The following is a 15,934-nucleotide window of genomic DNA, read 5'->3' on the forward strand; positions in this document are numbered from 1 at the left end:
TGTTGTTTGTGTTTAAGTTGCATGGATCCTCTAGCAGGTATTTTCTTCTATAAGTATTATATGGTGAATACTTATAAAATGATCATGTAGCAAAGGTAGTGCATTCTGAGCAGCCATAAGCAAACTCTTTCTAGACAAATTCAGTACCTTAGTCCTAGTTCAGGTCTTAGGCTTGTGTAATTTGAGGTTAAGTGTATACTTTGTGAAAGCACTTGGAAACATTCATCTGATCTCTTTATAGTCAAATGCCCTTGATTCACCAGAATTCATCAATCTTCCCATGACAGCACACTAAAAAATCATTTCTATTTGTTAGTTGGTGTGCAGGTTTTTGGGAGAAAATGTCTCTAGTCTTTGGGTGAAATTCATGTAACAGACAGCTGTACTGCAAGCGTAGAATCTGCTCTCTGCATCTTCAGATGCCCTAGAGCTGTGTAATCAGACGACTTTATCAGCAGCCACTTTGTCATCCTGCCTGTTTGGATGGGGCTGTAGCCTGAGTGAGCGAGCCTATAGAAACTTGGCGTTGGGAGGCTTTTGCCTCTCTTATTGTATTTGGTGTGATTTGTAATCAGATGTAACCTGACAGCAACAGCTTGACAAGCTGACAATACACTTCACTTGCAAAATTCATCTGCTAAGAATGCAAACACATTTTATTTGAGCTGTGTTGTTTTTATGCATAGGAGGAGCTATTTTTGTTGGTTTTGCTTTGTTTGTTTTTCCCTGTGGATCTGCTGGAGAAAGTCTGCGGAGATCTTGAGGTTTTTATATTTATAAGTGTGACTGCTATTTTTCAAGCCTCTAAGAAGAAGATAGACTTTCCCCAGTCACGCTAATTTATTTGGACATTCAGATACAAAGTACAGGCTGAGAGAAGTTCTCTTATTATTTGCTCCCTGAAGCATGCGTGCCCCATTTTCTGGCCATTAGGATGTTTCATAAGCTTTTATTATTTACCATATGGGTGGAAAATAGAAGGAGTTTAAAAATAAAAAAAAATAAAAAGGAATGGGGAGGTTTTTCAGGTCCTTATCTGTCAGTCCAAAAGATACCATCAAATGGTCAGAGATTTTCTTCGCTTTTGTTAACCTTTTGAATAGGCGTACATACACCTAATACACCCATTTCTGCTACTAAGACTGTATAAAGTCTGACTGCCTTTAACACTTTGAGAGCTTGGATTGCTGAACCAAAGGGTTACCTCCTTGCTGGAGGATGCTTCAGCCAAGCTCAGCTGTACATTTTTACACCAAGTGAGGCACTTACTTGCTCAGACAGCCCTACTCAGCGTGATGTAACATCATGCTGTTAAATGTAGTTGTCTGAATTACCACTTGTGATTCTGATACTGTGATCAACCCCAGGAAGACCAAGCCAGCAGAATGCTTGTCTAAAGAAGTCTTTCTGTAGCCTATGGTTAGGTAATACTGGCCTCCACGTACAGGGATCCTCAATCATCTTCATTTCCACGAGAGCTGGCTTCTGGCAGAACATTTTATACTCTGCCAGTAGTTACAGAAAGTGTGAGGCACCAGCAGTTTTCAGATTGAACTGTTCTTGTTCCCCCACATTCTTGTGTTATCATCAAGGTATGATCCCAGAAGAACTGGAGGTTTTTCTTCTCCTGGTGTAGTATCACAGAGCACCTCCATTTCAGGATGTCATGCTGGACTGCCTACTGTCTGAACCTTCCTTCTGACAGGGCTGTTCTTCATTCTGAGGCTGAAAGCTGCTACGTGCTTTTCCCTGAGCCAAGTTCTGTTCCATCTAGTCATTTCCACTCAATTTATTTAAGTAAAATTCTGCCCAGAACATCAGAGCAGTGACAAAGGAGATGTGAGAGTCCTCATATGTACTCTGTATTTGGCATATGAACATAGGAGGTGGGTGTTCAGCGTCACCTGCCATTTCACTGCTTCTCCTGAAAATCCTGCATGAGTTTCCATAGGGATTCAAACTCCACGTAGTTATCAGTAGGAAGCAAGGAACAAGGATTTGGAATGCAATATTCTTCTTCGAATTAGAGGAAAGCGGAATAAGGTAACAGAATTTGTGCCTGTGTTAATACAATCTTTCTTAACATTGTGATGAATTTTTCTGTGGAACTCAGCTACTTAAGAACACTCTAAATATTACTATGTACACATAGCATTTATGAAAGCCTTTCCTGCACTGGATCCTCTAGAACTACATCTGCCACAGGTTGTTTCTCTTCGTCTTGTCTCAAAGCATGAAAGTTTTGCTCCCAAGAACTTTCCCAAGAAAATCAGAGGGCTGAATATACTGGAATGACTTCCCTCTGTTTGTTCTTTATAAAAAAGAGTGCTTGAATTAATATTTTCTACCTTTGCATACATTTGTTTAAATGCTATCCCCACAACTCATTAAAGAAGTGAAGTAGTGTTATTTTATATAATTTAAGGTCCCATCCTAACAGTCTTTCTGTATTTCTGTGACATCTCTAGTTTAAAAAAGAAAAAAAAAATCCCAATTTTTTCTCTTCCTCTCTGATTTATCTGCCATTTTAGCTGGGAGATAGTGTATTTCATTCTCTTTCTATCCTATATCATGTTCATTGTACTAAACCTCACCAGTTATTCATCTGATTTGAGTTATTATTTCACTGGATGCACATTATACAGACTGAGCAATATTTCTTTTAATGTCAAATCAGATTTCAGAAACACTCCTGTTGAAAACACTGAGCAGAAAACTACATCCATTAAACTGCATTCTTTACCAAATGAAACTTTACTTTTCAATGAATAGCAGTTCATAAAGTGATGTGTTGTAAAAAAGAGTAACTAAAGAAAACCAAAGTAAAACATTCACTTTCATTATTTTTAGCTTTATTATTATAATAGAATTACAGTCTGACATAAAATAAAGAGCTTTTGCTAAACTCTGTAAAGCAATACATGCTTCTGCCATAAACAACCTCTATTAGATTTAGGTTTTATTGCCACATCACTGCACTGAGGTGCAATAAACATTCAATGTCATCTTTTTAAAATTATCCCGGGAGTAAACAAACTGTCCTCTATAAGAGTGTATCATTATTTTCAAGGAAGACTTACTATTATTACATGGTTTAGCAAAGCACTGTAAAAAAGCTACATAGAGAATACCTTGTCTTTGATAAACTTTGCAATCAAGTTTGTACAGTATAATACTATTGGCATAGACTAACAAACTAAGAGGTGATATAATGCGGTCATTGCATAGCAAAAAGCAGACTAGTTAAGTAATATTCACATCTAGTGTGCAAAATGCAGACCGAAAGGTAGCTATGAATTACTAGAAGGATAAAATGTCCTAAATGAACACACTAGTTTAACGCCAAAAATAACAAGATAAACAAGTACACTGAAGTTAAAGAGCCATAGTTTATTTTTTTCTATACATATATCTACACATGATATCAGAAGATGAAAACATCCCCCTTTAATAAGCTCCAATCAGATAACTTATCAAGTTGAGACAGGACTAAATGTTAGACAATGAAGCAATATTAAGGAGGAAAAAAAAAACCAACAAAAAACAAAAACGCAACTAAATTAAACATCAACTACTTCCTTTTGTAAATAGAGAACGTCAACTTTCTGACTGGTTGAGAAAGTTCATAAGACATTGCCTGAAATATGACTGTGAAATTGGATTTTGATTAGCTGTTTCTCTAGAGACTTATGTAGCATTTCTTCGAAACTGACTCAGTACAATGCGCTGTGGTTTTTGAGTTGATCCTTGCCAACACTCACCATTATTCCCGTCTCTTTGAAAAAGATTGATCTGAAATTTTATTTCAGTTTTATTTCAGCAATCAGGAATAGCGATACTGACTAGAATTGTTTTTAAGGGAGCACGATACCTGCAAAATGGACATCTTGTATTTAAAGCCCTTACATATTGTTCCTACAAATATATTGCTACAGTAAAAATGAAATGTTATAAGTTTACTCAATAAAATCTATTTTCCTGTACATTCTTTTCTGTATGACTTTTTTTTGTATTTAATGCTACATATATTACATCACTTATTGTAACAGTTGTGTATCAGCAAATATAGCAGTAATATACAGATGAATTTCTGTCTTAACAAATATTTCACCATTTTTACCTACCAAATATAATCCCATATTTTAGTATTTATGCATGACCTGAGCAGACCAGTCATTAATCTAATAGTAAACATTGGATGACATTGTCAAATTGCAAGTTACTGTACACTTAGCCACTTTACCAATGGAATTAATTCCAAGCACTTCCTACATATCTTTTAGACTTTCCAATGCCGATGATTTTTTTTTATTTAGGCTCTGAATATGTTTTACTGAGCGCTTACCAACATATTAAGAGCTAAGAGGTGACTTCTAAACAATGCTTTAAGAACAAAACTTTTAAAAAGTTTTTTAAAAAAAGAAAAAGAAAATAAGAAAAATGTACAATCTCATGCTGCATATTTACATATATTATTTAAATACTATATTTTGTCTTTCTGCTATCCATAAATTTCATTCTAAAGCTTTTCTTAATGTATCGTTTTATAAAAGAATACATTCAACATATCTAGAGCTTGCAAAATTTGTGTTTTGTTTTGGTTTGTCTGTTCTTTTAAATCTCTAGAACAGTGATGAGTAAAAGCTATCTGTAAAAGCATCTGGGATTTGCTTGGATTACACAGTAGATAGAGGAACTTGGGGTCTGAACTTGATTGTGCAACTGGTTTGAAATCTAGTCTAGTAACAACTAATCACTTAGAATAAGACTGCAGTAAGGGAGCAGATTAAAGCATTTTTTATGTGCTATACAGTGATGAACTGTATCTACATTGAGATTTTTTTATTTTTTTTTCTTTAACGATCATTTAATATTTTAACTTAGGTCATTCACAATGTAGAAGAGAAAAAGGAATAGGAAAATAACCTTATGGGATTCAGCAAATGGAAAGCTCTAAATCCTTAAAAAGATTATAAACAGTGGTTGAAAAGGTGGTGCAGTATAGTATGTGCAACATGGACATCATAAAGAATATTTTCCTGCTCCTCACAATCCATTGAATAAAAATATCTTTTTCACGTACATATACAATATATCTTGGGGACATTCAGTATTAAGCTATCTACAAATGCTTGCTTTTTTTTTTTTTTTCCCATTTCTAGAACTTACTTTCCCTTTTAAAGAATCAGTTTCCCAAAGTATATAGCTTATATTGTTCTCTCCCTTGTATATAGGGTTCTTAAATATACAGATATATTTTACTTCTGGTTAAATGAAGAAACCTTTATGATATTCCGAATGGGAATTACTGTATGTGAAAACTGGAAGCAATTCCCAGAGCAAAAGACAAAACAGAGCTAGATGAATAAATGAGGTTATTGATGTGGAGTCGGGGCTTTTAACTGAGGCTCCCGGTTTAAATAGGTAGCCCAATAGACTAAATTAAAGATTCCAAAAAGCAATGGGAAAGCTATTCTTGATAGTCGATCAATTTTGCTGACGCTGTTAAAAGTTTTCTTGGGTTCTGCAGGCTTTGTTTCTGGCTTAACTTCTTTGGGCTCTATCGTTGCACTTTTAGCAATGGTTGCCAGCCCAGGGTCCCTTGCAATATTAGGGGTGTAGCTTGTAGCTGCAGCTGTGTACGTGTTATTTTTCTTAATGAGAGGATCCTTCACCTTCTTTGGCTAAAGAAAGAAGAAAATATTTTATTTGTATTGGCTTCTCTATAGGTAAAAAAGCACAATGAAATTTTGGTATAAACTAACTTGATATCACAAGTTGTGATAACCTGTAAATGACAAGCTAACATCAGGGGTACACGACACATGCAAAATACTTAGATGAAGACAGGGACAGAATCACTTATCCTGGATTATTTGTATTACTTAAATGAAAGTATATGATGGATAGTGAAGACTTACCCTGATAGGCTCACAGTTAGACAAAATTACCTTTAATGGTAATGAGCAGTGATGAACCATTCGTAATTCAGCACTCTCTTAATCAGCTCTGCCACTTGACCAGCATAAGAACCTTAAAAGATGCTGAATTGTGTAATGTAATTTTCCAGTATTAAGACAAACAGCGTTCTTTATGGTTCATTCTAATACAGTACTTACATAGAAAAAATACCATTTTAAAAATACCAAATAAAAATATCATTTGACCATGACACAGAAGAGTGGATTATTTAGAAACATTGCCAAACCAGTCGTCTTATTTTGATACTATGGATTTACACCAGAAGCATATGAATTAAGGGAAATTTTCACTTCCTACTTTAATACTGCAGTTGGATCATAATGGCTGAAATGCCATTATGAAGTGAGGGTCTTAAGCAGTTGCACGATTTTTGTAGCCAACTCATTTTGTGAAGCAAGATTTGAATGTTTCTCAGTGGTGAAGAATTTACTAATCAGAAGGTATATGTAGATTTTCAGATGGGTCTTTATGTTTTCTAGTTTTCTACTAGTGGGGGAGAAAAATAGATACATTTTGTCGTGTGGGGTTATCAGCTGAAATTCAACTGTTGTATAGAATGCAAGCTCTTCCTCCAGTAACATCTCAAGAATAAATGCAGATGTTACATGTAGTGGATGGATAAAGAAGTGTAAATAAAAACGTGATTTATCAGAAAACAAAAGCAGTTAACAATAAAATACTAAGAGGTTGGAAAATCATTATGCAGTGCTTGTTGAGGGGGAAAATAAAGGGGAATGTTGACCCCATGGTCCTTCAGAAGTCAGAAGATGATAATAAGGATAAATAGAAAACAGTATGAGTGGTTTTATTGCATCATTTCACAGAATAACAATTAGAACTGTTATCAACATGCAGCTGTCCCAGAGAGGAAGTACTTATTTAAATAGTCACAGTACTATTTATGACAGATTGACTATAGATTAATAGCTAAATATTCAAGGTGGTAGGGAGAGGGAGAGGAAGGACTTTAGTTTATAAACAAAGAAATAAAGAGGTGAACACTTATGTGAACAAAAAGGCACCTGAAGGACACCTGAGAATAGCTGCAAAAGCATGATGGCGTGTGGGAAGAGGCTTGTTGAAGCATGACAGAGCTTCAGGAAGGAAACGTGTACTGATGAAATGTTAAATCTATTTCTTCATAGGAAAGGGGCTTCAGATAGTGCCTGTGGTGTAGATGCTCTTTGTTTCAAGGCAGTAATATTCACTGTAGCTTGAAGCTCAGGAAAAGCTTCAAAATGTCCTAGAATGTATTTGCTGAGTAAGATGAACAAACAGCTGAAAAAAAAAAATAATACTCAGAAAAGACAAAATCAGAAGGCTTTCTGGTTGCCTGTCCTTTCCCTTCTTCATGAGCAGGAGGGCTGCTGACATGGTTGCTTGGTAGCTTGTACTGTTTCCCCATCAGCAAGATGTGCTTAAGAGTAGCTCTAAATCCAGCAGGGTGAAGAACCAGATCATGGAAGTGTCAGGGGACACTCAGCCTACAGATACAAATTTCATGAGGAATTTGATCCAAAGGAAGGCCTGACACCAATCAGGGGCCTGATACTTTATGTCAAATTTGAATTTATGAGAAGATAATGGAATAGCTAACAGCAGCCTTAAACTTTGTTAATATGTGATGCTTTGTTTACTGTTAGGTTACTTTGCTTGCTTTTCTTTGATGCCTGCAGGTAACATGCTTTTCTGGGTACTGTTGCCTTATAACAAAGCATGTATGAAGACCCTTACCTGCTAGGGAACTTAAAATCATACATCTTCCAATGTTTCAGGCTGTATTTGATTGTTGTGCTTTTACTGATTTGGGTTTGTGTTTTGTTTTAGGTTTTTTGTACGAAAATTTAATTTTCTTTGAAATTTATGTCCGGTTACAGTGATTGATATTAGTAAATAGACAGTATTAAAAAGGGAATAATTAATATTTAATATTTTCTGTTAATGTAATTCATTTTAAAAATATGTGTCACGTAGGTAAGAGTGCTGAAAAACAGAAAAGAATGACTTTCAATGAAGATACGTCAGTAACTGAAAATATTGACCCGCAGTGGCACCACTCGAACCTGTAAGTTAGTTACTTCATTTTGTTCCACAATGCTTTTATGTTGGTTGTTGTTGTGTAAATGTTCAAAGTTTATTTCTAATTTATCACTGAATGACTTACACAACGAAAATAGAAAAACAGTAACGAAGAATTTATATATATCCTATCCGTACATTCCTGAATTAAACACATATATTCGCATACCAATGAGTAACATCTGCTCCTCCAAATATTTATTCTGCTGATTCTCTAATCTGTGAATGTTCATAAGCAATTAGGCAATAAGTAATTAGGCAAGTTAAAAGTCTCTTTCAAGATCTCTTAAAAAATAACCCAAATGAGCTTCCTCACAGAAGAAGCTCACATGATACTTCATAGGAAATAGGAAACTCTCATTCCCTGTACATCTGCAACAATTTGTTGATGCATATGTGACTTACACAGTCTGATCCCAACAAGGAGACAATCTGATGTTCTTCTTTGCCTTGAGGGAGGTGTGTATTGGGGTTACTGACTCCCAAAACAGCCCAATTTCATATATAGGCTAAGAATTAAAAATAAAAATATTTCTATTTTAAAAAAAAAAACAGGGAATTAGTAGTAGGCAAGGGCAAGAAAAAGCCCTGCATTGATCACTATCACTTGGCAATCTTCTGTAAGTTAAGGAGCAATATACTCTGAAATAAGAGTATTGCAGAGAAATACAGCAGCCACAAGATTTTTCCTCTGCATAAACAAAAACAACAACAAAAAACCCACTTATTATAAAACATATGGAGATCACGTGTGACATAATATGAGTTGTTGGAGTAGATACTAAGTGGCGTTACCTTTTCAGGAACAACACTTTTGCCATCCCATGCGTAACCTCTCTTGGTGAAGTAATTCACTGTTGCAAATTCGATGAGTGCAGAAAACACAAAGGCATAGCACACCGCTATAAACCAATCCATGGCAGTGGCGTAGGCCACCTTAGGGAGTGAATTTCTTGCACTGATACTCAGCGTGGTCATTGTTAAGACAGTTGTCACTCCTGCAAAGCAAACAGGTTTTGTCATCTTATCAGCGGTTTTATTTTGCACTTCAGTTCTCAACTACTACAACAGATAGAAAACCCTCATCTGCACCCATCATTCCTGTGGACCTCTCCACTTAAATTCATTTGCTATCTGATGATACCAAGTTTCAAGTTCTATAGATGCCGTGGAATCTTTGAAACATGTGTTCTATACTTTTCTTCTTTCATGCTGCTTTAATACAATGGTAATTTTTAAATGGGGATGTAAATAATTTCTTAAGTTTTGTACTGGATGATACGTAAAGCTTCATGGAGCATGAGGAATCATCACTGCTCTTCCTTACCCAAACTGTGTAAATTGCCCTAAAAATATATCAATTCACACATGTACTTCTTGTAGTAGTTCTAATATATTTAAGCGTAAACCTTAAAAGCTTATTCATTTTGTGTTACTTAGCCTGGTTGTTGTTAATGCTAAAATCGTTTACAAAGTATATGTTCCTTCATACATAAACTCAAGAAGTTTTATGTAGCATTACATTTATTTAAATTCATATTGTTACAGATGTTCCCTGATGCCCCCCAAATAGCAGAGAATTTATTTAAGAACAGCAATAATGTTATCTCTAACTGTGATATCCAATAGCTGATGACACTTTAGCTCCCTGTGGAGCTTTCACTGGTGGTGGTAGGGCTGTACCAAACTCACTCTGCAAAATCTGCAAGCGTAGGCTGGACGTTTACATCAAGTCATATGGCCACAAGTTACCTTGACAACTGCAGTATCCTGCATTGAATGTTTTGGAAGTTCATCTTTGCTGCACTGAGTGTTAGTGAAAATACGCAGTGGTTTAAAATAGGCCAAATAATGAACAGTGTATTTACATACACTTGTGTAAAGAGCTGGAAATTTTGATGCCTAGTGAAGAAGCAATTTCCCTTCCCTGAGAGACAACCTAATCTCCTATTTGACTCATTATTAGCAAGCGTGTGTTTCTCTTGTGCAAAGCAGGATTTATAATTTATATTATCTGTGATAGTAAGTGGGCTAAAAGATGTAAGATGTGCTTTTGTATACATTCGTTCATGAAAAATATCCTGAGATGTTTTTTTACTGCCATTAGGAAGTGGAAAAATCACCTATCTCGATACCTAATGATGGAGTAAACACAAGGGTGTTTACTAAATAACTGTCTTCTAAAAGGAGAACTTTCAAAAATACACAGGCTCTGGAGCCTCTCAAGATAGCAGCTGGAGATCATGCAGTATTATATATTATTCATTGTGAGACTAGGAAATGTTGTCCTCTATCTAGGGACAATGAAGTACGGCAATGCAAAATGCTGACCTGACATTTCCTTTTAAATGGCATGTGTGAAGAGAGATAAAATAGATACAATTTCAGTAGCTTTGAGTACACAGGCTCATAAAAGTCCCAGATCAATTCTCAGTGCAGTCAGTGATAAAACTTCTGAAGTAATTGTAGACATTAATCTAAATCACGCTATGTAAATAATATGTAATTATCTTGTGCTTTAAACCATTCTTCTGTAAATGCACATCCATATGTCTACAAAAAGTCTTTACTTGGTTCATGAGGTCTTGGTTCATGTCACTCTGTACATAACAGTTTTACCATAAACATTCTTACATTTATTTGGCATGTCATTGCCAAGGAGTTTTTAAGTCTTTCTTACCAAATACGGTTCTTGCTGGAACAGATTCTCTGTTGAGCCAGAAGGACACCTGTGACAGTATCACTGTCATGATGCATGGCAGGTAAGTCTGAATGACAAAGTAGCCAATCTTTCTCTTCAAGTGAAAATGTGTAGTCATAACAACATATTCCCCTAAAAATAAATAAAAATAATTTTAAAGAAATACAAAAACTGTAAAGCTTTCATAAATATGAAAATCAGGAGACTTTAAATGACATCACTGTTCATTATATGTACAACTATGATTAAGGAAAAGAAAAAATCTCAAATTATATTGGGTTAGCTCTGAAGAAAACGTTTAATAAAGCAAATTCTGAAGTTCCAATAATAACAACAAAGTTATACAGTTCTGGGAAACTCTAATTAAATTTGCATCTTTTCATCTTTACTGAGTAGTGAATGAATGTCTGCAGTAATTGGAGGCTGTTTAGGCCTCTTGTGAAAGATTTCATTCCATTAGAAGCTGGAAAACTGCTGCAATATACACAGAGAAACATCATCCAAAGACCAAGTGATGACAGCAAGTCAGAAGTGTTTCAAGCTTAAACTGTAATTTTTGGTGCAGTTATGTTTCTATTATCAATGTTTGGGCTTTATCTACTCTGAATACTAAGCATCTCTACCCTACTGAATTCCATACCTTACTAAATTAATATCCTCTTGCCCAGAAAATGGCTAGTGCAAGAATAATATAGAATATTTTCATTACCAATAATGTTTTAGGTGCTACAAAAACATATGATTTGTGTATTCCAATTACATACAGAAAGCATTGTTAGCATTTATATAACTCTGTAAATCTTTCTTTCCAGACAGTAGCAAATAATGCCTTATTTTCAGACCATTATTTACAACATCATTGGAAACATATTTTGAAGAACAGTATATTCTCAAAAGACTGGCAAACCTATAGCTATGACATTTTGTTCAGTGTAGACTGATTCTTTATACAATGGATGCTATCTTAGGAATGGAATGGATGGAAATGTAACTGGATGAAAACCTCTGTTTAGATTAGAGATGATGTGAAATCACCATTATTCTCTTTTAATATACAGGCATCTGGAAAGAAACCATTGCTCCTGAACAGAAAAGGCTTAAATTGGATTGAAAAACTATGTCTAGACATTGACTGCTTATACACTGAGCATGTTAAATGCACTTTTCTTTAAAAGAAAGTCTAAAAGAACTTCCATTTGAGCATTCTTGCTCAATGTATAACCCTGAGGAAATCATATAGACAGGATGTGACAATACTGCTGATCTGTTTCAATATAAAATGGAAGTCAGTAGCAAATGGGGAAAAGAGAATCAATTAAAAATTAAAGGTAGAGCAAAGGCTATACAAGGAAAAAATTCTATCCAAAAATAGAACGTCCAGAGTGATACAGTGGTTGTTGACATGATTTTTACCAATTGTTTTTTTATTTTCACCTGAACAACCTGCAACAGTGATTGTAATCTTACGAAGAATGCCAATCCTAGCTTAAAAAAATAGTAACTTAATTTTATCTGCTATAGCTATTTTAATGCAGTCTCATATAGAATGCTCACAATGGAATGCCAGAATTAATTCAGCGATCATAGAAGGCAAGCTAAGAATACAAAGTGAACACATTGCTCTGCTCTGAAACTTTATTTAGCTGCTTAAATTATGAAAGTATTTTTAACCTCCAGAAATGAGAACAGGATTCAAAGCAATAAGGCAATTAAAAAGTCCAGATTACTCTCATCAGTTCAGTGCTACAACAGGTCTGAGTTAGAAGGCAGATAATACCATGAGAAATGTATTAAGCAAAGCATGGGCCTAGAATAATACACTTCAGTTAAAAATCAGAGGCATTTCTTTCAGTCCTCAAAATACCAATGCACTGATTTATAAAAACACTGTAGATCTTTTAATGAGATTTATTTTAAAAACTACAGGACATTTAATTTATACATGTTACACAATACGAAACCTTTAAAAATGGCCACACAACTCCTCCATTTACATTAGCCTAATGTCTTGAACTGTGTCCACCATTTCAGTCTTCCCAGTGCTCTGGGAGTCTGTATCTGTGCTCAGCACTTTTCCTGTAGTATTTAAGCAGTCTTTAATTCCGCAATGTTTCACAATTAAGAGTCAGTGTTCGGGTATTGTAAATTAACCCGTGTCCTTATAATGAAATGGTTGATACTCAGTAAAGTCAAATCATACTTATTACTTTATGCTCTTTAAACTATTTTTAATAAACCCAGTTAATCAGGTGGGCACGTAAACTTAATGTGCATCACATTAATTTTAATGACATGCAGACATGAGGTTTGAAGCGGGAAATAAATTTACTATAATAATACTTATCCTATCACCATTGGTAGAAATAAGGCTTTTCTTGACATTAGTTTAAAGCAAAATATTTCTCTTTCTATGCTGTGTAACCCAACAGAAAATAACTCCTCTTAAGAAATAAGCTCTCAGCTGGTTTTTAGAACAATAGGAGAAGAATATACCACTTAGTGAGTAGAGCCCTGCTGATTCTCTATGCAAAACAATGTTTTCAAGGAGGCAAAGTAATTCTATGTAAATGCAAATTTTCCCAAGCCCTTTATGCATTTGTTCAAGTACTTATAATAATATGATTTTAAAGTCCACCTGAGTCAATAGGACTTGATAGTTGAAGAGTGACAGAAATTGCACATACAACTTAAAAATGACTGGCTCCCTGCTTAAGCAAAATGGCAGCAACAGTATTATTTTGCTTACTGAATGCTATAGTTAAGCCTCTAGAACCTGCACTTACATGTGTAAGGAAACAGAACAGATTTCTCAACAATGGAAGCAACAAGTTTGCGGAAGCAGTTCTGTTGATATTGTTCTTATGCTAAGTCCTTTTTTCTGCCATTCCAGTTTTTAAGATTACATCTACTGAACAGAAGCTTCCAAGTAGTAAACTGAAAATTGGAGCACCGGAAATATATTATGCTTATTAGTATAAGATAAATTTTATATCTTAGGTGGACTTACAAATAAATGCAAACTAAACAGAAAATAAATCAGACATTAATTACAGCTCACATTAAATTGATTCATTTTCTCTTAAATGTCCTTTTACCTTACAAATGACACATTAGAAAGTTTGGTTTAGGCACGTTTGTTTTTCTTGAGCTCTGTCACAACTGCATGGGCATTCGAAACCATACAGTTACTTCTAATGGAGTGCTTCTCTCTGATCCACTGAATGATCAAGCCAGACAACACTTTGAGCTCTTATTCATTCTCAGTGTTCAGCTTATGTCTGTGTTTAGATCTCTCTGCCTTTCCAAAGTAATTGAAGTAAAATACCAAAAATTAAATCTTGAAATCTTGAAAAAGGAAAGATTCTTTATAGTGTAGATTGCTTTGTTTCTTTATTTTTTGTTAGATTCACCACTATAGGAGGCTTTGTAACTGTTGAACTATTTTAACAACCAACTGAAGTAGGAAATAATCCAGGATATGTTACCTTTTCAGAGCTGTGTTTTCCTAACCTGAAAGCCTTTTATAACAATTTCTCTCACTCACTCTTTCATCTGTTGATTTTTGAGTTTTTCTTCTCTCAGTTCTCCTCTGATGTTAAAGATCTTCCATTAAAGCAAAACCACAAAACCCTTCCCAGCAAACCTTTTTCACAGACCTGTACTGGACTGAACGATTCCAGAGTCCACCGTTTGTCCAAGCAGATCATATTGGTTCAGTCGAGAGCCATCTTCAGCCACAACCACTGACCTTGCAGGCTCCCGTGTCCATTCATACACAACCTCTGCTCTGGTATAAGCATCTAATTTAAAACAAATACAGCACATTTCAGCTTTTCACCTGTTGCCATATGACTTTAACAGACCGTTGTTTTGAGCAGTAGATTGAGTGTTAATTTCTCTTTCACCAGCTACAGAAAACCCAAAGATGACTAGCTTACTGCAACTTTTTGACTATGGCAAGTGTAACTGCCTATGCCTGTCCTTTTGATGGTCATGTAAATAGATGCTGTAGGGAGAGTTTAAGGTATGAGGGACTTTCTCATTCTTACATCATTCCTAACTGTAGGAAATCTAACTAATCAGAAAGGAGTGTTAGTTATGGAATTTCAGGGGCATTGAAGAACTCAAGCTTTTTTTTTTTCTTTTTTCTAATTTTTATCAACTATCAAAAAAGATGAGCTCCAGCATCTTCAGGTTGTGGTGCTGTGGTGTTGCTTGATCCACTGTAATAAAATAAGTCCATCTCAGAGTAGTTTTACTGAACTCTTTATTAGCCTGACCAGAGCTCTCTACTTTGGCATCCCCCTCTCACACTGCCTTTGCTCTGTAACAAACATAGCAAATATTTTTGAGGCTGGATTTCTGGATACTCCAATCTCAATTAATCAAGCACGTTATATAGATATTTAGTAGCATCCTACATATTCCATCCAGATGTTCTGTGCTATTATTAGTATATTATTTATATTGTTTCAGGAATTAAACTATATACTGTTTTTTATCTTAGTCTTCCAATACTGTTCTGTCATTTTGTGTAGTCTGTGGTCTGACAGCTCTCGCTTTGAGCAGTTGGGGTGGGAGTTAGCTGTCTACATAGAGGCACTGAGTGTCATTCTTGACACCTAGGAGTATCCAAGACATGTATGGGACTGAATGTGTGATTAGAACCTACGTAAAGCTTGCTCCCACCAGAGGCAGCTGGAAGCCAGATGGGACATCTTAGGGCATCTAAAATGCCACTATAAATGTATATTTAAATGACTAACTGACTCCTACCTGCTAGATGAGATCTTCCCTGTACATTTCAGAACTGGTAAGCAGGAAAGTGAAAGGAGAAATCTGATTCACTTGACCTCATTTGTGAGTTAATAATTTTATCTTATCAGTAAAAGAGATAACAGTAATTGAAGAGGTGATTTTAGATGGAGCGTACTGGTAAATTAATTGCATGGCATTTGATCCTGTGTTATTAAAGTGCAAGGTTGCTTTTGCCCTCAGACTTCACATTCCCCAGGCACTGTAACCTATACATAGCTCTTTTGGAGGCAACTGTAAAAGCAAATCTACTTATTTATAATTCTGACCTTAAAAATAACAGCCGCAGTTGGTACAAGAGTTTGTCTGATTCTAGCCAAACAAAGAAAAGGGGATAGTATCAGCTTAGAAACACGT

The 15,934-nt window shown here is 35.3% G+C and overlaps 1 protein-coding gene across 3 annotated transcripts in view; it reads right to left on the bottom strand.

Annotated features, from left to right (window-relative positions):
- Positions 1–2,830: 2,830 nt before the first annotated feature.
- The window catches only part of GABRA1 (gamma-aminobutyric acid type A receptor subunit alpha1), a 37,342-nt gene continuing 24,238 nt past the window's right edge, over positions 2,831–15,934 (bottom strand). For 2 of the 3 annotated variants that reach the window (XM_015876366.2, XM_015876367.3), the window contains exons 7-10: positions 14,419–14,562; positions 10,742–10,894; positions 8,857–9,059; positions 2,831–5,684 (exon numbers count right to left, since the gene is read on the bottom strand). In XM_015876366.2, coding sequence (XP_015731852.1) covers positions 5,376–5,684; positions 8,857–9,059; positions 10,742–10,894; positions 14,419–14,562 — 809 coding nt within the window. In that variant the 3' untranslated portion in view covers positions 2,831–5,375. The remainder of the gene's footprint in view (positions 5,685–8,856; positions 9,060–10,741; positions 10,895–14,418; positions 14,563–15,934) is intronic. The other variant, XM_085518837.1, reaches the window with a different exon arrangement.

This window comes from Coturnix japonica, chromosome 18, assembly GCF_054131305.1.
Source record: "Coturnix japonica strain WE chromosome 18, WE-NBRP24, whole genome shotgun sequence".
NCBI lineage: Eukaryota > Metazoa > Chordata > Aves > Galliformes > Phasianidae > Coturnix > Coturnix japonica.